This window comes from Plectropomus leopardus, chromosome 21 (genome assembly GCF_008729295.1).
Source record: "Plectropomus leopardus isolate mb chromosome 21, YSFRI_Pleo_2.0, whole genome shotgun sequence".
NCBI classification, from domain to species: domain Eukaryota; kingdom Metazoa; phylum Chordata; class Actinopteri; order Perciformes; family Serranidae; genus Plectropomus; species Plectropomus leopardus.
In genome coordinates, this window is record NC_056483.1 from 12,822,538 (window position 1) to 12,844,319 (window position 21,782).

Here is a 21,782-nt window from a genome sequence, read left to right on the forward strand (position 1 = left end):
AGACAAGACTGAGTAAAAATTAGGTTGATTGCGAGACACGGTTGAGACCATCACAAAGCGGTCTGGAGGCTGCTTGTGAGACCGATCTCCAGTACGACAACACTGTCCTCCTGTTGTTATTTTAAAAAATAAGGCGATTTTTTTTTTTTTTTTACTAAAAAGACTTTCAAATAAACTTGTCTAATATGTTACCTGTAGCAAAAAGTTAAAACTTAAAATACTACAGGGTTACTTTGATGTACATTTTATTAACTCTATTTTAGACATGCAGTTGTTTACTTGACTTGACGTAACGTTGTGTGGTTTCTAAAGTTTTAGAAATAACCCTGATGATGTCATCAAGGTTGTCTCAGTTTGAGCTTGAGACTTCAAACAAAAATAAAACAGAAAATTGTTTTCAACTCTGCTTAAAAATATAAGCGGAATAACTATTAACAGTTTTAAATTAGGTAAAGACAGTGTATTTTGGAACCAGAGTGCAACAATTGTTCCTCTAGAGCATGAGGACATTGTCTATAAGCCACTCCATGCACAAAGTGAAAGAAAACAACATGAGCACAATTATGAACAACATTTTAATACAGAAGACGGATTTTCCGCCAAATCAAAACACAATAAGTCAATTCCCCCCAACTCACAAGCTACGAAGTGGAGAGATCTGATATGTCACCCACCATGGGAATGAACATGAAGTTAACAAACAGGAACGTACATTACAGTGGGAGCCTGTAACACTGTGGTTCGGGTAGTCAATTGTCATCATGCATCTGCCATGTTAGTGATATCAACAGAGTTCAAAGCTACATGAGATTTGCACCATGCAGCATCCTTTAGATTTTAAATCCAAAGTTTAGATTCTTTAAAGGCATCAGTGACGGATGCTCCTCGATTTGTCTTCACAGCGAAGGATTATCATTGAAAGAAATTACAATTTTAATTCTGATACCCAATGAAGACCAGACCCTTTTCTGCATATTCTTTCCTAAAAGCCCCAAATACATTTATGCAGTGTCATTTATGCAGTCATTTTGTTTATCTTTCTCTCAGTTTTTTGAATGTTCAGAAAGTGTAAAATAATTAAATTGTTGCTGAAACTAACTCAGGAGGTGGATCATTTGGGGGCATCTTCTTACAGTGTTTTTCACAGATTATCTGAAATGCAGTGATACAAAAAGAGCAGAAAGCGCAGTAACAAGCTTTCCCAAAGCAATACTATATCAGAAACAAACACAAGAAATGCACGAAGTTGGCTGACGTCTGCCTGCTTGTGGCAGATTAACATAAAGATAACAAAGAACAGACACAAATGTTAAAAAATATTTTTTGGTTAGTCTTCATTTTGCAACAATTAAAAAAAAGTAATAACTGAGTTTGTTGATGACTGTTAAGCCTTCAGCTCCAGAAATAGTTTGAGCCTCACAACCCTGTGAGTAATTTTTCAGGGTTGTTTTACAGTTTTCATTTGATATTTCACTCAATTAAAGCCTTTAACTCAACAATACCATTTATAACTGATCTGATTATCCCACAGCTGGATCTAAAACTAGAGAAAATGTTTTCATACTTGATGAGGGACAGCGCAACGATTTTTCCTCAGACTTCTTTTGAAGACCTTTTGTCCTATTCCACAACTTTTTAAAAAGGTACACTATGCAGGATTGTCAGTTACTGTCTGTAAACACGTGTGCCAGAGAAAGTGAAAGTAAAAGCCAACCCCAAATTCATTCTCCTTTGGCATTTTGCCTCGCTATTCTTGCATTTTTTTCCACGCTGTGTCTCTTGGATGCCTCCTGCTTACGGTCTGGCACCTGGTTGCTACTTGTTGTTTAGCTCCGACCTCGCTTGAGCACTGGTGGGGTACACGCCCATAACATTCCCAAACTCAGAAAATAAGAGCATACAGCTAGAGGGCAGAGTCTCTGCAGATAAATACACCGCCAAATAACTAGTGGGTCATAAGTGATGACTGAGATTGTGTGTTTTTGTTTTTTTAAAGAAAATCCTGCATAGTATATCTTTAAAGAAAAAATAACAAAATTCTGGTTCATACTGTTCGCACAGAGTCCTGCTTTCTGGCATATAGGTGCTCTTGTAAAGCAGCCACAGACAGAATCCAGCAGCAGAGGTGAAAATCAACAGAGAACAATCTCTTGTCTGCTGCCATAAAATGTTCATTAATTCCACTCACTTGTTCCGCTTGTCCTCTCTCACTTCCATTCACAGATGTAATAGGCACTTGAATTGCCTAATGTCTCCGTATAATCACCGTGATATATTAAACATAACCAGTTATGCTAATGAGGTAATTATTTAAGACAATTAGAGCATTCATTATCAAATAGCTCTCCGTCAACATACTTTGTCTTCAGATAACTCACGTGCAGTATTAATGAGGCGTTGAGAGTAATAACAGTTTGCAGAAGTTGAAACATTTAACTTTTTATTCAATATGAACGCAGCTAGGTACACTGAAATCTAATTAGACTGTCTGCACTATGAATTGTCCATCACGCACTATTAAGTTGCTTTGCTCAGAAAAATGTCTATAGACACACAGACCAAGTAATTTCCCACGTTTTATCCACCACAGTAGCAGGAACTAAAAACTTCTCATTTCCCCAAATCATGCTTGTAGAACGGGTCAGTTAAATTAGATCTGTGAAAGGAAGCGAGCTCGGACATCAGGAGCAACACGCTTTTAAGTATCTGTCGTTCTGCTTGTCTGCGTCTCACTGATTCTCTTTGAGCTTCGAGGTCAAGGGTATTTTATCCTCATCCTAGCTGGGAGGCAGTTCTGTGGTCCTGACTGAGGCACACAGGCTTGCTGATGTGATCTGTTATTGCCAAACTCATCAGATTACCACTTTTTTTTTAAACAATACAAAGTAGAAAAACAACTTGGATCTAAAAACCACCACACACAGACACACACAGACACACAGACACACACACACACACACACACACACACACTCACTCATACTCACATCCAAATACACATTTGCTCTCATGTGATGAGAGTTAGGCTGGCAACGATCACTGAGGTTGAATATAGAAAGGCAGTGCATGGAAAAGGCAAACTGGCATTGGGGGGTTGATTAGGTGGACCTGCTGTCTGATTGGGGCTCACTGTGGCTAACAGAGACGTCTTGCTGACTGACTTGTGTCGGGGGAGATGGCGTGTAGGGGGGTGGGGCTTCGTTTACGCTAATGGTGTCTCCTCCCTCAGAAATGAGAGGAGGGTGATGGGAGGGACGAGGAGCGTCCGCCTCGTCGCTGTGAGCACACTCGCTGTAGGGCGGGGGCTTCAGATCGTCCTCTGCAAGGAAAAAGAGAAAACAGGTCAACAAGTTTACCAGCAGTTTAAGAAATATGAGCATTATGTTACATAAGCTTCAACATTGGGGCTGTACAACGAATCAATACAAGATTACAAACTTCGAACTGCAATCAAATTTTGTGACAATGATTCTGACATGTTTGCACTAACACTGAGGTCCTCTGCATCAAATCAAATGCTTACAATTTCTCCCTAAGCTGCATCACCAAAGTGTGTGCTACACCACGTGAAAAAAAAGCCTTAATATCAATAAATCTTAGGTGTGTGAGAGACTCAGGAGCGAAATGCAGTGGAAGTCAACACCCTTTTCCAGAAACAACAAAAACGTGTAAAAATCCCTGAAACCCAGTGACGGTGAGGAAGTACAGATCAAAACGATGTTGTTAAAAACTGACCCAGAGTCGTGGAATCCTGAATCCTCTTCGTCGCTCTCAAATAAAAAATTATGTTTGCAGCGCTTCTTCTCTTTCAAACATCTTCTTGTCGCAAAGGTGTTATCGTAGTCTCTTTACTGTCCGCTCATCCATATTCCTTGTTTGCCGTGCTCTCGTTACAAAATTTCACATTCCCAAATCACCTTCGCAATTCCAGTATGTTTGCCGTACCCTCATTATTTGTTTTAGAAGTTCTGCATGAGCACTGGACTGTGACTTTTTTAATATTGTATATTTGATATCTTAATGGTTGCACAATTACAATTTGATAACGACAGTATGCAAAATTGTGTCTGCGTAGACACATGAGGAAAGTGTAAGACTCAATGTTGTAAGACTTCACCAAAAGCACTAAGTATACATTCAAGCATGAACACAGTTGAACAGAAAGCCCTGAGAAACCGTCTGGTATCTCAGATCGAAAAACTTTTCATATGTGAGGGCAAAAACTCAGGATGCAACATTGTGTACTGTACTACAAATAGAGCTGAAATGTCACTACTTCTGCGTTCTGTAACCACATCCTGCTGTCACACAGAAAGAGCCCTTCAGATCAAATTAGATACCGCTCGCAAAAGAGGACACTCTGAATCTTGATATGGAAGATTCAACACCTGACCTTGCTAGCTTCTCTCATCTTTCAAAAACTCACAATGACATGAGAAACATAAATGGGGAAACATAGAATAAAGAAACTCATAATGGCTCCTAAAGCACCAGTAGTACATTAAGTACATACTCTTAGTGAAAAGAGTTGGACTTGTTTTTTCCCTTACCAGCTCTGCCAAAAACAGACAACAGAAATGAGTTAACTCTTGACTTGACTGACACATGAGCAGTACATATCAAGGCATGTCTGTCTGGTATAAAAAGAAAACCTTGAAGCGATGGCTTTCATTATGATTAAGTTACTGACTCACAGTGTACGCTCTCTTTTTAGAGCAAACAGTACTCTGCGTGTGCGTACATGTGTGAGCTCATTTTAATCAGAAGAGACAAGTTTATCGATAGAAGTACTACATTTTAGAGTAGCAGTTCAGACTCCATCTGGTGTTCATTTGCTGGTCGTGGCAATGACCCCTACAGTCAGAGAGGTGCGATGGCAAGTTTTTGTCAGGAGTAGTTTCAACCTGTGCACATTAAGTTCAGATAACTGGATGAATTAACTGTACTCTTATCAGTGACTGGGTTTTATGTTGATTAGGGCAAAGGAGTGGTAGTTTTAGTCTTTAGGTGGACTTGTACTTCTGTGTTAGGGGGTTTCGCTGCACCCACAATGGCAGTGTGCATAGGCTGTGTCACGCAGTAGGCTACAACATAACTGATGTGCACTTAAGGTTTCTTGTATTTTTCCTACAAGTTGCTACTATACGTAGAAATTGTTCAGTGTGAGATGATCATGGTAAACTTTGCCAAAGTCAAGTCAAGTCAAGTTTATTTCTGAAGCTCATTATCACAAATCACAATTTGCCTCAGATTGCTTTACAACATACAACATCCTTCTGTCTTTAGACCTTAACATTGACTATGGAAAAACTCCCCCAAAAAACCCTATAACGGGGGAAAAAATGGAAGAAAGCTAAGGAAGTCCCTTTAAGCAAAGAGCACAGGCCGTGGACCATTGTGAACACTCTTTCTGAATGTTTTTTTTTTACTTTAGCATCAGATAGTGACAGATTTCTTTAAATCTGTCATCTGCTTTCAAAGTGCATACCCTACAATACTACATGACACTACATGCTAAGGTCAGCAAAACATATAACTTGGTTGCATTCTTTTGCAGCCTAGATGTGAAAGACCTGAAAACACTGACCAATCAGAGCAGACTGGGCTTTTTTCAGGAGAGGGGCTTAAAGAGACAGGCGATAAAAAGTGTTTCAGACAGAGGGTAAATACTGAATTCCCAGCACACACAGTATGAAGACAATTCAAAGTTTTTGAACATCAGAGTATGTATACATATTGTAGTATCAAATACAAACATGATCCTGAAAATGATAACAATAGGAGCTATTTATCATATTTAAATTAAGGTTCGGTTCTTGCCTCCTTCTTAGCAACACATCTTGCAAACCATCTCCACTGCAAACCTTCTCACACTGACCTCTGCTCTCTATCACAGTAAGTGAAACTATGTAAATACCACAACCGCAGGGAATGTTCAGTGACAATACGAGGCGGACTTTCCCCACTGACGCTCGTTACACAGTGAATGAAAAAATGTAACTGTAGTAACTGTGGGGAATGTGAATTAAACACACATTTGATACGCTGTTTTAGTGTTGCGGTCACGCTATGCACGGGCGAAATTCGACATTGAATCACAACCTACAACGTCAGTATTTGCAGTGACACTCCTGTTAACCCTTTGCATCAAGCTTTACTTTACTGGGTGCTGTGATGACGGAAACAACTGAGAGGAAATAATATGAGTGGTTAGCACCCACAAGCTGTGGCTTCCAGGACTGACGAAGAAGAGGGGTAAAAATGTCCCCCTTGCTGAACTTTTCAACCGCCGGGTGAACAAAGAAGCATCAGACAAAGTGTATCGCACTAAGGGAAAGAGTGTGTGTGTGTGTGTGTGTGTGTGTGTGTGTGTGTGTGTGTGTGTGTGTGTGTGCTACCTCCAGAGACTGCCTCATATGGTGGTGGCATGTCCAATTGGGAGAAGGATGCAGCTGGTGGCAGAGCTGTGGAGGGCTCTTCTATTGACAGGTCATCCTGAACACCATACCAACTAGGCCAGACAGACGTTTGCTAAAAAAGGAAGGAGACACAGAGTTAATGACTCACACAAAAGAAGCAGAAACATGTGTAAATACACAAGTGCTCATAAATCAATAAGCAAAAGCCAACAGTACAAGTGTCAACACTGCTAGCACTATTAGGATACTAACTATGCTGGTTTTACTGTACACATTTCCAAAGAAGACATTGCTGCTTATGATAATATTGTACTTCTTGTTAACTCACTGCTTCAAGACTGACAAGCAAGTCTGTACACACACTGAAGTGCAAACATCAAAAAACAAACAGCAAGACAATATTCTTGAAGAGGAATTAATGATACTGTAAGTGTGCCGAGCTGCCCATGTTATACCCCTTTTCTGTGTTTCAACATGTGTTTTTCCGACCAGCATGGAACATTTTAATCCCCAGAGTTGATGATCCATGTTAACCCCCCCCCCAATAAAGTCGTTTACACAAATCGCAGGAGCGAGCAGTCTGCCAGTGAACCACAGAAATAGGCAGTGGTCTTCTACATTACATTAGGCTGTAACACTCGCTGCGTTAATATAATTTTCCAATATATATTTCTACTTTCAGCTCCTTTAAAAAAAAAGAAAGACTGAAATGATAGCCTTAGTGTTTGGTGTTGAAATTCTAGCCTCAACAATACCCTGAAAAATATTGATATTTGATACCAATTTCGATACCACAGGGACAAACTGACATTGAGGGCATAAAACCTAACTTTTTTCTTAAAAGATAAATATAAAAAGGCTGTAACATGACAGCGACTTTTCTTTCCTTTGTTAGTAGCAGAGAAGAGCATAATAACTTCTGTAGATATTGATAATAAGAGTGAGAAAGCGCCACTGGTACTGGTGTATTGATACTGTGGAAATTGAGTACTGAAATTATTGCAAATATTCAGAATTGATAAATAAATAAAAATTAAAAATCCATATTTTTGACAACACTAGATAGCCTATAGGTTTAAAGAATGATTCATATCTTTGCGTAAAGCTCCAACAGAGGACACAAATGACACATCATAGAGTAACATCATAAAGTATGATCTCTTCTGAACAATGGAGCTGTACCTGAGTGATCTGGCTGGCTTCTTAGCAGCATATTAACTAAAAACAGCTCCTCATAGAATATTACTTGTACTATTGTAGTTACGAACAAATACTTGTTGAGAACGTGCAAAAACTGGGAACTGCAAAGTACTTTGTTACTTAAAATTGCCATCCTGTTATTGTGGTAATGATGGAGAATGATGCATTCATTTAATTAAAACACAAAACCACAAATAACCTATAATAATCACCCTTATTCCTGTAGGCCTAAAAAGCTAAACCACACAAGATGATGTCAAATAATCTATAAACATCCATCTCTTCTATCTCTCTCTAGGGCCTACATGTATCAAAAGTTTTCCCTCATTGCTTTTCTGGCTTCACTTTATCTTCTCAGGTAGCCGTGAATAAGACTGTCCGAGAGGTTTAGTGAGTGATACTACATCAAGACTTTTTCTCTCCACTATGTTTGATTCATTTAAGCCCGGGACTCAAGTTGTCTTGGCGTCTCTCCAGAAAACTTTCAGGGTGCCGGGTTATGGATGACCGTGGGGCCTCCCTGCTGCAGATTCCATTAAAATCTAAACAGGGAACATTATACACCAGAGACGGCAGAGGGAACACGGGGGGAAAAGAGAAAAGAAGAGGGGAAGGGAAAAAAAACAAAAAGGGGAAGAGAGAGGGACGTAGGAGAGAACGCAGGAGCAAAGAGAGAAGCTGTGGAATAAGGACAGATTACAGACTGGAGGAGGGGAGGAGGGAGAGGTAGAAGACCGAAAAAGAGAAAGATAAATGTAAAGAGGAGGTACAAGGGCTTCTGTACTAGACATGTAACTAGCCTGTATGTAAAGCAGAAAGAACATATATGTAAATACACTGAGGCAAGAGACATTAAAATCCAATTTTTTTACAACTCTACATATTTCATGTTACCATACATTCCTTGTGTTAAGCATGTATGCTATGTCCATAAGAGATCATTTCAAAATAATAGCCAAGAAGGGCATTTATTTCAGCTTTATTCACAAGAACAGATTTTCAGAGGGTCAGAAAGGTTAAATACACTGTCAGAATTTGGTGACGATGCCTTTTAACTGGTTCACTGAAACCAGCTTAGGGTAGCCTTTCACAAATTGTGTGGACTTTAGGGTTGAAACCGTATGAGATTTTCACGGTATGTAGACATCTCAGAAAATACTGCAGTTCCATGGTATCATGGTATTACAGAATTACTATGATTATCAGTCAGAGTGACCCGTGAGAGAATGAAAACAGAAGGTTTAGTTTTGGTCGAACAAATGTTTTATCCCTATAATTAAGAAGTGAAACAATTATTAAGTCTCCCTTTTGAAAATAACTTAACTAAAGGTGAGATTATAAATCCAGTTGCATTTTTTAAAAACATAACCTAGATAAGCAAATGTACACTGTATGATAATAGTCAAATTTCATATCACTGTATACCTCAAAACCAGTATATCGCTGCAACCCGAGTGGACTCAATTGTATACACACTGAGAATGGTGATATCAAACTTGACCGGACTTCCTCTTAAAGTCAGACAGCATTTCCCATAGAACACAGGATATTATAACTGGTCTGGGGAAAACTCAAGGTCAAAAGTCCTGGCAACTCTCAGTTTCAACTGTATCATTTATTTACTTATTCTTTCACAAATGGGGCATTTCCTGTTGCACAAATGTTCCAAACAACGCTAAAAATATCACATCTGTGCCTCTTAGATGAAAACACTGCATTGATTAATATCTCAGACACTGGGGCAGTATCGGGAAATGACTAAACTGAATTTTAATGCAGACTTCCATTTAAATGAATCATTTCTTTGAGAAATGTGTGGATGTCGCTTTCATTCTTGCAGTATTTTCTGCAATATCTACCAAGAAGTGGGCGAAGTGGGCAAAAGTTGGATCTGAGTTGGAAAGACGTCACAGAAACCTGTTTTATATGATTCACAGAGCATATTTTGGGATGGTTCTGAATCATGGCGATTGCTTCCAGGTGTTTTAGAGAGGCAGTAAAGCAGAAAGGCCCAGGGGGAAGCACGATCATGATGGCTGTCTAAACCTGTGGCTTAGCCCACAGAAAAGACTCCAAACAAACTGATTTCAAGGAAAGGCATTACTATTCTACACATACCACTGAGAACATAAACACAATAATGTTGGTAAATTCAAGTGGCACTTGAGGGGAACAATAAAAGATAAGCCTGCAGTTTGTAGCCAATTTCAAATATGTATAAAAAGCATGTGTGTCAGCAATATGCAGAAAGTTTCAAAGCAAACAGAAAAACACTACGAAGGTCATAGCAGTGTCAAATTACTCTTAAGGGCAGCTCGAACTAACCACATAAACTCATAACAATCTCAAAAAAATTAAACACCAGGGCAGACCATTCTTTTTCTCCAATCTATCTCATGAGTCACATGGGACAAAAGATATAAACTGTGAGATTTCAAGAAAAAAAGGGCAGCATAAAGAACATCAGTGACTGACAACTGGACTTTGTCAGATAAAGGAAATACAAGACCTTCTAAGATTCATACATTTCTGCCTGACTGGTGATATCTGCACAGAAAAATCTCACATGCATGGTTGAAATTTTACAAACTTGTTCAAAAAAGCCTATTAACTGAATAACTGTCAAGCTGTAACCTGTCCTGCCAGACATCTGTTGTCAACAAGGTCAAACCAACTTAACAGAAAAATGTAAGCAGACACATGCAAACCAGAAATGTGTAGCTATTAATACACGTCCACAAACTCGCTCAGCATGTCACTGAAAGTGGAATGTAGCCTTTTTCATCATTCTACTCAAAGTGAAAGTGACTGAAAACCACATGTCCTCTCTCGAGAGAGCAAACAACTCCTCTGCAAAAATGTAACACAACTGTGACCTTATTTGACTTTCCCTTACTCCGGGGCTGCATACTCCGATTGGATAAAAACAGCGACAGTTCTGAGAATAGGGCTGAACTTCGCTTAGTGACGCACCACTTTCAGTGTGTCTGCCGCTGGGCCAAAAAATACTGAAGAAGTTAAAGGGGAACTACATGCAAAATGGTTGTTATCACAGTACAAATTATTACACAGATTCTTGTTGGCATATGGTGTTAAACTGATTTTTCCAACACACTGTTTATGTAAAAACCTGCTTTTTCTGCTTAAAATTAGCTTGTGGGGTCCACTTGGATTTTAACGTCTGATTCAGCTGAATTCCCAACCACCAAACTGTCACAAAATAGGAAGGACTCCGAGGTCTATTACGTATGTTAAGATATAAAAAGATATTATAACGACAGTTGTGTTAACTGTGATAAAAAGCACAGTAACGCTCTGTACTGTACCGACACTCCCCCACAACACTGGAGTCTCTTATCGTAGAGCTGCTACTAGCTCAGCCACAACACTGTTACCTCAACAGTGGCTACAGCCACATGCACACCCGTATTTCACATTTATTATGAAAATATTCTGAATTTGATGGAAACAGCATATTCCTTATGATATTCCTTAAATATTCCGAATTAGCCTGTTTTCTGAATTTTGCATTTTCCGATTAAGACATGGGATATGCTGGTATTATTTGAATTTTAGGAGCATTTTTTGGGCATGTATACAGCCAATTTGGAATATTTGCCTCAACCAGGGATTTTACTGTAGTTTTTACTGTTTACGGTAGGCTCTGTGTCGTCAAGGGTACGTGGTACACAAACCAATTCGCCAACTGTTTGCAAAGCTGTGGGGTAGAGATGCACGCAAAAGAAAATCCCACATTTCTGGTTGATAAAATATCAACTTTTCAAGAAGGTGAAGTAAGGAAAGTGGGAGTCGAACATGTTAGCCACCGGTAGGAAACTGTGAAAAAATCCTTTTTTGATGCAAAGAAGAAAAATGACAAGCGTCTCCAGCTGTCCTACTTCTCCATATGTGAATGTGATACGCAGCACATCAGGGCACATAATTTGGAATATGCACGGCTGCATGTACACAGGAGTGTTAGTGGAATACTCATTTTCATTAGACATGTAAACATCTTAGTAGGAATATTGTCTTTTTCAGAATAAGAGCAAAAAACTGAATATTTTGTGCGCGTGACTCCTTGACTCTCTCAAAGGACCATAAATGTGCTTCTTGTTCATCTCAAAGGTGCACGAGACATCAGGTTTTCCAGCAGAGAAACAGAGAGTGACAGCAGCTTCTCAAGGTTTGATAGCTCTGATTACCAGCTCTATTCATGTATCGGGTGGTGGTCAGTCGGTCGGTGTCCCCCAGTTCGCTGACCACACACTACCACACCACCAAAAGTCACAGTCTGTCACTTAAATATGCTGAGAGAGAGGATTCTAGCAGTTCTTTCACAATTTTACCTCTGGGATCAATAAAGTATTTCTGATTCTGAGAATTTGAGGGTGTAGTCGCTCTTTAAGCTCAATTTGAACACGGTTGTTTACTAAAGCTCAGTTAAACAGCAACATGTAAAGCTACAGCAATGGAAAACAGTTTCAAAGCAAACATGAAGTCAAGCAGGGTTGTGTTTTAAAGTGCAATGTGTCTGCCCTGAAAGAGCACGCACACCCTCCCTATCCCCAAGATGAAAGAATATTCTTTGGATGTACACAAATCACAAAGGTACCACATTTTTCATTCAAAACGGCCAATTTTGTTGAAAGGAGACGACTTTGCTGCTATGTTACAAATTCTCTCTGCTCAGTGTACCATACTGAAGTCAGCCAACATAAAAAGATTCTCTTTATTACCAAAACCTTATACTCCATAATAAAGACATATCCCGGAGGCGCAAAACCACTCCAGTAGCTGACAGCTAGATTATACGTTTCAAATGTAGGATGTGTTTGTGTGTATGTGGGGGTATGCACTTACACTCTGTCTTTCACACATCTGATGGAGGTAGGCCCTTCCTCCGACAATGACTATCTGAGCATTGCGTGGGTTGCTCAAGTATGCTGCCAGCTGCCTCTGTCTTGATCGGTACCAGCACACATAGAAGAATATCTTGATAATAATGAATATAATAACAACTCTGTGGAGTAAAGAGGAGAGCAGGATAAGACAGGGATGGACAGCTTTATACATCAGGTTTTTTTTTTTGTTTGTTTTTTTTTAATAGTAGTGAATTTATGGGTACAACCATGATATGAAAGGTGGGAAATGATCAAAGGACACATAAAGAAAGACAAGGAGACATACTAAATTTAACATAATATACATGTGTAGGACATAAACAATGACAAAAATCTAATTATAATATCTTTTAAAAGCACTTTAAATTTGTCAAATATGGCACCCATGTTTATGATATTTGTGTGTGAGCAAGGGGAAAAACAACTGAAAGACAAAATAGTTTAAAGTAAAATGATAATACAACAACATTTTTTATAATAATGTTAATATGATGGTAAATAATCATAACAGCTTGTGCAGCCATTATATGCTATTAATACATATTATGGGGAAAAGGTGATAATACTATGGAAGGTGTGGAAAAAAGACCCAAGTCATAAGATTTTAACTCTACTTTTACAAAACATAAAATAAAAATAAATAAATACAGGAGATAACAGTACTGTGTGAAAGCCTTAGGCCACCTTAAACTCTTATTTTGGCAAGGTTATAATAATCATACATATTTATTTCTCAGAAATCTCCATACTACAATACAACCAGAAAATATAGAGCATATGTATGCAGTATTAAAAACACAAACATCTGAGAATAAAACTACTTTAACAGGCTAAAGTTGTACGTTTTTAGTGTAACCTTCCTTTTCACTTAGCATGTCTTGAACTCTCCTGGTCTGACAACATGAGATTTACAACACAAAACTTCTGGTGTTTTTATACCAGGTTGCATTCAAGACATGCCCAAAGCTCAATATTGATTGTTTGAGCTACCTTTTGTTATGGTTGTATAATTCCATGTTTTACAACTAAAGATTGACTTCAGAGAGGTTTGTTCTGACTTTTTTTGTTGGTGTTTTAATACATAGTACATATTCTCTATATTCTTTGTTTTATTCTTAACAAAGAGACTGATAAATAAATGTGTATATACCCGCATTACAACCTTACTAACATAACATACATGATAGCCTAAGACTTTAGCGCTGTATTGTAATTATAACTGAATTAAGTTGTACTCACATGTACCAGTACAGCTCCATTTTTGTGAGATGTAAGTCAGTGAGTGGAGGTTCTCATAGCTGGGGAACTACTTGCTGATCCCTGGCCAAAACCACAACTTCTCCTGAAAACAGTAAACATGTTGAGCAATTTCTTCGCATAAAGGCAATCTTTATTTTGCTCAATTCAAACAAATGTAACAAATGTTAGAATCAACAACCAGATCGCTTTAATAAACCCAGAAGCTCAGAGCATCTCACCGCCTGAGCTATAGGTTAATGTTAAAGCACTTTCGGTAACTTAAAACAGATGGTAAGTTTAGCACGAAAGCTCCTTAGTTGATTTAGCTGTATAGCTAAGTGCAAACACAACGACGTTAATTTTTACTTACTATAAAGCGAAAGCTCAGCCTTAGATAGCTGGAAGATGTGTCATTTCCCTTGTCGTTTCGGAGATGAGATGAGTAGAGCTGCAGCAACCAGCTGAGGCTACAGCTAGTTTAGCTAAGCTAACGTGTAGCAGGCCACAACAACAACAACAGCCGCTTCTCTATTTACCCACGCCGCGAACAAAACAACGACTAAAACAGACTCGCTTTAGGAACATAGCTTCTTGGTGTTATATACAAGATTACTAGCTAGTTACAAGACACGCTACTCGTTAACTTAACATTGAAGAAACAACTAAACTAGTCCTACAGAGTTCTAGCTAGCGTTTACTGACTTAGCACACCCCTGCGCGTTCACGCTCTCCTTGGTTTAACAGTGGGCGGGTTCACGGGACTGGTGCCTTCACTTGCCTCCCGTAAATTGCTCAATTTTTTTTTTTTTTACGTTCAAGTGCTATTGTTGCAGTCACAGAAAAACGTATGAATAATGTGTTTGCTGTTTTATTAAAGTCAAGCAATGCGGAGCTGCTTTTCCGTAGGAAAACGGAGATTAGAAAGATCATTCCAGTTAGGTTCTAAGTTGACGTTTTATGAACCAAAATAGTGTTTCTCATTTTAAAAAAGCATCGTAAAAAGTAGCAATGTCAAATGATTTAAATTACCGGTAAGTTGTCAAACACTTCGAAGATTAGATCTAATCAAAACTGCCATTTTTCAGGTTATTGTTGAGGTGTTTCATTGAGGTCCATCAACAATTCTGATCCGAAGGTCTTTGAAGGTAGCACAGGTTCGCCGCACAAAACGGTAAAAATGTTACCAAATAAATACCATTTTAATGGTGTTATTATACCATTTATGTATATCAACGCGTCAAAAACATGTTAAGAGGCGAAATTATTCAAAGAGTAACCTCGGTGTGAACTGTTTAATATTAGATTTCAGTTAATGTTGAGTTTTAAAGGTCTCTTCCCCTCTGATTTCCCCGAAAACGTATTGAAAACCTCTGCAAAATGTAAATTTTAATACATATAGTAAAGTAAATACATGAAAATGATAACAAATAATCTAAAAGGTCATATCAGGTTGCTCATATCTATCGACTCTTTGACTCCACCCAGTGGTCATAGTGCCATAACGCAGTCTAAAAGACAACCAAATACAGATTTGTGCAGTACGACGAAAAATCAATATGTAAATTTACAAGGAAAGGACACCTATGAAAATGCACAGTAAGTGAATATGACTGAGCTTATTTCTAAGAAGAACAAAAGGAATCTACCACATTTTAAAGGTGTAATATGAGATAGATTTGATATAGTATTTTAAAGAGTCTTTAAGGGTTAAGGTTTGTTGAAATAACTGCTAATGCCTCAATTAAACCAAACATCCAATTTGATACAGCTGAAAGATCAATCAAAGTGACAACCATAGTTTCTATCTATCACTCTCAGAGAAAAATCACACATTCTGTATGTCTGCATATAACAAACATTTTTATTACAATTTAAAAGCATCTTTGATTGTAGTTTATTGCAAAATTCAGGTCATCCAGTAGACTTTTAGTCAAGAAACAATTTGTGGTACATGTGTATTATTTATAAAACAATGACACATTAACATCATTTTCTGTGAAACACACTGCACTTTGCAAAGCTTTTCACCAAATGCTACATTATTGTGGCAACATTTCAATCAGCCCAAACTCTTTATGTTTATCATAAAAAGCTCATCATGGTAAATTACAGTTACACTGACAGTGAATTTTCAGCTATTTTTTCTAATAACACAAACACATATTTCACCATGCAGCGAATTGACACGGTTGAGTCTGTTATCTTTCTCATCGGTTGTCTTCCACAATGATGGTTCGTCTTGGGTAGGTGTCCACTTCCACAAATATGTAACGAAACTCATATTTTCCAGTTTCAGGATTCTGTGAAATAACAAATTAAACAGTACTTCAGTACAGTCTGTTACCACTGTGCATTTAGTTTCTGTCTGCTGTCTCATGTGAAATTGTGTATTTAAACACGGTTCACAGGGGTTCCCACACATTTTCCTGAGAAAATATCAGAATTTTTCATGACTATTCAAGGACCCACGATAAGATACATTTTCTTGCCCTACTAACAGTTTTCAAACATATTAAATTGACTCTATTCAAATGTAACAGCTAGCTAGCAAAGTGAAATGTACTTCATGGTAAACAAAACCGTCCCACACCGACGCATCAGATTAGATTAGAGCTACGTTACAGCTTCAGCACATATATTTGCCATGGAAGGTTATTCACTGAAAATGAATGCAACAATTTTTTAACACACAACATCATTCTATGACTTTTGCAAAACTTCCAACGATTCTTGCTAATTGCATGATTTTTCCAGATTTTTCATGATTGTGGAAACCTTGTTTAAATACTGGGATAGCCAAGCATGAATAGCACAGCTGTGAAATGTCACATCCATTTTATAAACTGCACAAAGACAATACCAACCTCTTTTGACTCTGAATGTACTGTTCCTTTGAGGCCTGGCTCAGAGCCTTCAATGTAAAACTTAAGTCTCATGTGCTTCAGTCCATCCTTCAGGTACTCCAGATGACTAAGATGAAAAAAAGACACACACACACAAAATCAGATAAAAATAAAATTAAAAACTCTGGACAGAAAGGTGCAAAATATTCATTACCTTATGTACTAATAATCAACTGCTTATTTGGATATAAAAACATCATTCCCACCTGACTTGCTGCCTCCTTCCTCGACGGGTAGTCTCACCATAACACTTGATTGGCTCCCCAAATGCACCAATCACCTACATTTTCAATAAATAAAATGTTTATCTTATCTTCATATTTGCACTGAACTAAGTGTGGAATGGGTAATACAACAAATATTACACATTAAACTCATGCATTCAGGGTAATGCTGCACACTCGAGAGTAAAGTCACGAACTGTTGAAGTTGTTGTCGTTAGGACATAAGAAAAGAGATAATGTTTGACCTCGTCGGCAATCTGTGATCTCAGTCTTACCTCTGGGTCCAACCTGACTTTGTTGAAGGCTTTCCCATAAACTTTATTTGGACTTGATGAAGAAAACAGCTCCTGGAACACCACATATAACAGCCCGCCTGAAAAACACACCCAGAACAACACATATTTGTGCTCATATCCAATATTTGAGTTGTGATGAGATGGTAAATCTGCTTGAAATCTTGTAGTTACCTGTCACTCCAAGCCCGATGAGTACAACTATCAAATAGGTGAAGTCTCTGCCAGCTTCTTTTACTGGAAGACATTGACGGCGGGAATTATTAGACAATCTGTCAACTGTTTAATGTCAACTGCAATCGTAGAATTACGAGACATGAGTTGGTTACAGGCTTACAAATTCAACCAGGGGATGCTTTAATCAATAAATAACTAATGCGTTATTTGGCTCCTTGATCAGATATATAGACACTGTATTGGATTCTGGTCACTTGTGATGATGATTTGTCTTGATTCAGATATCATTTTAGATCAATAATTATAGTGATTCCTTACAGTTACTTTTGTATAAATAAGAAGTATGAAAATAAGAAATAAGTAAAAATCTGAAATGAAATGATATATACACATATGTATGTACACATATATAATGTGCATTATGTGTCACCAGCATGAAAAACAAGAGATATGTATGTGTGTAAAAATGTAGAAATATAAAAAGGCACCTTATTCCTAGAAAAAAGTGCATCATGCAACAATGTACAACACAATATGTACAAAAACATAAATAAGGATAAGAAATAAATTATGTGAAACATATTTCAGATACATTTAAGAGTTGTGCTGGTAAGAATAAATTAGGATAATGAAGAGTATTTCTCTGTTGAGTAATTGCACAAAGTATTGCTGTAATAATTACATAGTTAAGACAGTGTTTCAAAGATCTAAAATACCTACTGAACAGTAAAATATGAATCCATAAAATACGGGTAATAATTGTCTTGCTTCATTTAACCCTTTGACATCTACAGCAACAACACTTTTCTTTACATTAAACTCTCAGCTTTCACAAGTAATTAAACCTTTGAAACCCGAGGAAATTGGTGAAATTCATTTCAAAAACATAGAGAAAAAGTCTGTTCCACAAATTGCAGTAAATTATTAGATTTAAAATACATTTAAAAATGCCAAGGGGGAAAAAAGGAAAAACTATATTTATAATTATCATAATTACATATTTCAAAATTCTGTTACATATGTATTAGAAATTCAAGCTTTTTCTCTTCTGTGCTTATTTTTACTAATTCAGGAAATTTTCTACTTTTTCTTTACCAATTTTTGGGTCATTTCTCCTTTCATTGCTTATTGCCTTCTTCGTGTTTTTTTTTTTTTTTTGAAAGAAATCAAATGCTCAGGTTTCAAAGGGTTAACTATGTCATGTCTCGAGCGTTACTCTACTTAGCATTTGCGAAAAGTCGACCTGTTTTTTGAGTTTTTATTGCAATAGTCTGTTTGACATTGACATTTGACATTGTAACTTTTGTGATCATGCAGTTTGGCGCACTGAGAGGAGAGAGCACATAGAGAGGACGCTACTCATCTGGATTTTAGTGTTTGCTCACCTTTCTGTGCAGCTGAGGGCTTTGGGCTCCCGCTCTGGTACCTGGACACAGACTTGTCTCTCTGTTCTGGGTTGCTTTGGTTTCTGGCCGTGGATTTGAGTGAAATCCCCCGCAGACTGTGTGCCTGCATGAAGCAGCTCAGCCTTGGCATGAAACATGAAGGGGGCTCGACTCTTCTGTGGACGGTCAGTCTGGACACTGTGGACGCTGTCCTGTGTGTATGGATGAGCAAACTCACTGGTGTCAGTTTGCATTTCTGCGCGCTGTACTGTGTCACCGTTTGCTGTAGGTTCCGGTGCAGAGCTTTTAATATCTGCATGTAAGCCATTGTTATGTCCTCTGCGGGTTAGCTTGAAATGTAGTTATCTGTGCTCATACAGCTAGCTAGCCGAGTTAGCACGTTCTTTATCACGGTCAACAGCTTGTTAAAGCTGTTAAAACTAACATACAGTAACGTACCGCAGGCGGTAATAATATAAAGCGACTTATGAATTTACAACTCACAACATTATATTATTTGCTCTGACATGCCGTGCACGGGCGGCGTGTCAAGCAAAGCCAATCGTGTTTTGTATTCCTATTCCTGCGGCGCCTACTGTTGTCGTCACACTATGATGGGAATCATGGGTGACTGAGTTTTTAATGCAAAAACAAACGTAGCATGCCCATAAAGCAGAAAACAGTTGGTACACGTTCACAGACTGGAGAAAAAGGACATTCATTGTATTATTATTAGTTGTTAGTAACATTGAAATGGTGAGAGGTATAATTTACTTACACATGTTCTTGAGTCAGAGCACACTTTTTAAGTTGATATGAAAATCTAGTGTTTCACAATCAGAAGAATCTGAGCAATATTAGTGTTCATTGTCATGTCGGCTACTTGTACATTTGATGTCCTTTAGCTCTGTTTTTAGTCTCTACCAATTTTGTTTTTTGTAAATTTTATTTTCCAATATAAATGGGGTGCTTCACTGCTACGAATTCTGGTGGGGTTATACCACACCCTTTCACTTATTTGTTTGCTGGTTTAGGCATGGCTGGATTATGCAATGATGGGCCCCTGGGCACAGATATGCAAAAGGCCCAACCACCTTTTTGTTGTTGTTTTGTATCTCTGAGTCATTATGCATCCTTTGTGCTTTTGTGTTATTTTGTGTCTTTTCTTGGTTATTTTTGTTTTCTCTTAATGGTTATTTTGTGTCTCTTGGTAGCTCCTTTGCATCTCATTGTGATTATTTTGAGTCTCTTCCTGGTCTGTATATGTTATATATGTACATAAAATATCCACTCTGTGGTTTTGAATTGTTGAAACTGTTTAACATAAATCACCCCAATTTTTTTTAAAGGTCTAGTGTGTAGGATTTAGTGGCATCTAGTGGCTGAGGTTGCAGATTGAAACCAACTAAAACTTCTCCCATTTGCCAAGTGTATAAAAATACAGTGGCTAATGCAAAAAAAGGCAATTGGCCCTAGCTAGAGCTAGTGTTTGTCCATTCTGGGCTTCTGTAGAACAACATGGTAAACACCAAGGAAAAGGACCCGCTCCCTATGTAGATATAAACAACTCACTCTAAGGCAACAAAGACACAGTGATTCTTATTTTTTAAGTTATTATAAAACATACTTATTATTCACTTTCTTCCAATATATCTGGATAACTGGATCTATACATCCTCAAAGGAATTATTAAGTACATGATTTTAGCATCTTCAATAGCCCTGAAAGGAATAGAAAATTACACGTTATTGACAAAATAAATCCCAATAAAATCAGTAAACATTAGTTTATTGAAAACATTCTGTCCAGCATTTTCTGTTATTAAATAAATATGCAAACAGGTTAAAAAAAAACAAACACCACAATTCAAAGAAGTTTGACAAAGAGAAAGTAAGTAAATAATGCTCAGACATGGGTGAAAGTGGGAATAAAACATTAGTTGATGGGTTAGTAGAATCATGTATATGCACCTATTTGAAGTTTAACATCACTTTATTTCAAACATTCAGCGTTTCTGTCTTCTCAACAAGGCTTTCTGTACTTGTTTGGATATAAAAACAACCTGATACTCTACTGTAAAGAAATGACATCAAAATAAGAAATATAATGTGAAATCAGCAGCTGAGATAGGGTTACATGAAAATGATTTAAAAAACCTGATTCTATTTTTTTCTTCCAAGAACAACTTTACATTAAAGGTACTCTATTTTTCAAAAACCAACGTTTTCAGTCCCGTATCTGAAATTATCAGTGTTCCATGGCTCATCAATCCCGGCCACTTGAGGAGCACAGGTACAGAGTGGGGAAAATGCACCTCTGCGGTCCCAAAGGAAAGAAGAAAAACTTGCGTCACACCACAAACCTTTTTTTTTTTTCTTTAAATTTTTCTCATCACAACACTCTACATTGGTAAAGTTGCTCAGGGCAACAGTTCACTCAAGATGCAAGGGAGAGAAACCTTAGCTCCGAATGCTGTCAAACTTGGCAAGATGCAGAGGAATGATGCATCTGTCTGATGTATCTGCAGAGAAATGAAAACACTATTACTTTAAGTCTGTTCTGGGCCCTACACTTTTCTCATCTGCTGCCTGGGCTGCCTGCGACCGAATTGGTTCAGACTTACTTAATTACTGAGGCGTCTGCCTCCATCGCTATACTGGCAGATAAATTTGTGAATTTGTGTGTGAGCGTGTGTGTGCTCAAGCGGGAGAGAGAGAGAGAAAAGAGAGGAAGAGATGAGTGTTTGTGTGAGCTGTTTTGAAAGATCTATAACAGAAGCATCGGGACAACTGTAAAGCAAAGAGACAACACAGACATGAGTGCAGTGTGTGCATAGAAAAGAAACATATTTTATTCAGTGTGTGCAGAGATATGTGTCTGTGTATGTGTGTGTGTGTGTGTGTAAGAAAAGGAGAGTGGAGAGCATGGTTGTAAATAATGCATACATGACACTGAATACAGAAAATGATGTACACATAGATGGTAAATACCATAAAAACTGACACAGTGAGAAGAAAACAGAAACTCACAGTGACACAG

General features: G+C 37.9%; 2 protein-coding genes across 2 annotated transcripts; both read right to left on the reverse strand.

Annotated features, from left to right (window-relative positions):
• Window positions 1–561: 561 nt before the first annotated feature.
• Window positions 562–14,470, reverse strand: si:dkey-118j18.2. The gene is made up of 5 exons (XM_042510373.1): window positions 14,132–14,470; window positions 13,762–13,864; window positions 12,482–12,641; window positions 6,398–6,530; window positions 562–3,318 (listed from the first exon to the last, which is right to left on the reverse strand). The coding sequence occupies exons 2-5, from the start codon at window positions 13,779–13,781 to the stop codon at window positions 3,098–3,100; spliced, it is 534 nt and encodes a 177-aa protein (XP_042366307.1). The 5' UTR covers window positions 13,782–13,864; window positions 14,132–14,470; the 3' UTR covers window positions 562–3,097.
• A 1,143-nt stretch (window positions 14,471–15,613) lies between these two features.
• timm21 (translocase of inner mitochondrial membrane 21) lies at window positions 15,614–19,317 on the reverse strand. The gene is made up of 6 exons (XM_042510664.1): window positions 18,744–19,317; window positions 17,356–17,418; window positions 17,164–17,261; window positions 16,871–16,944; window positions 16,626–16,731; window positions 15,614–16,061 (listed from the first exon to the last, which is right to left on the reverse strand). Exons 1-6 carry the CDS (start codon window positions 19,069–19,071, stop codon window positions 15,969–15,971), a joined length of 762 nt encoding a protein of 253 aa, XP_042366598.1. The 5' UTR covers window positions 19,072–19,317; the 3' UTR covers window positions 15,614–15,968.
• Window positions 19,318–21,782: the final 2,465 nt, after the last annotated feature.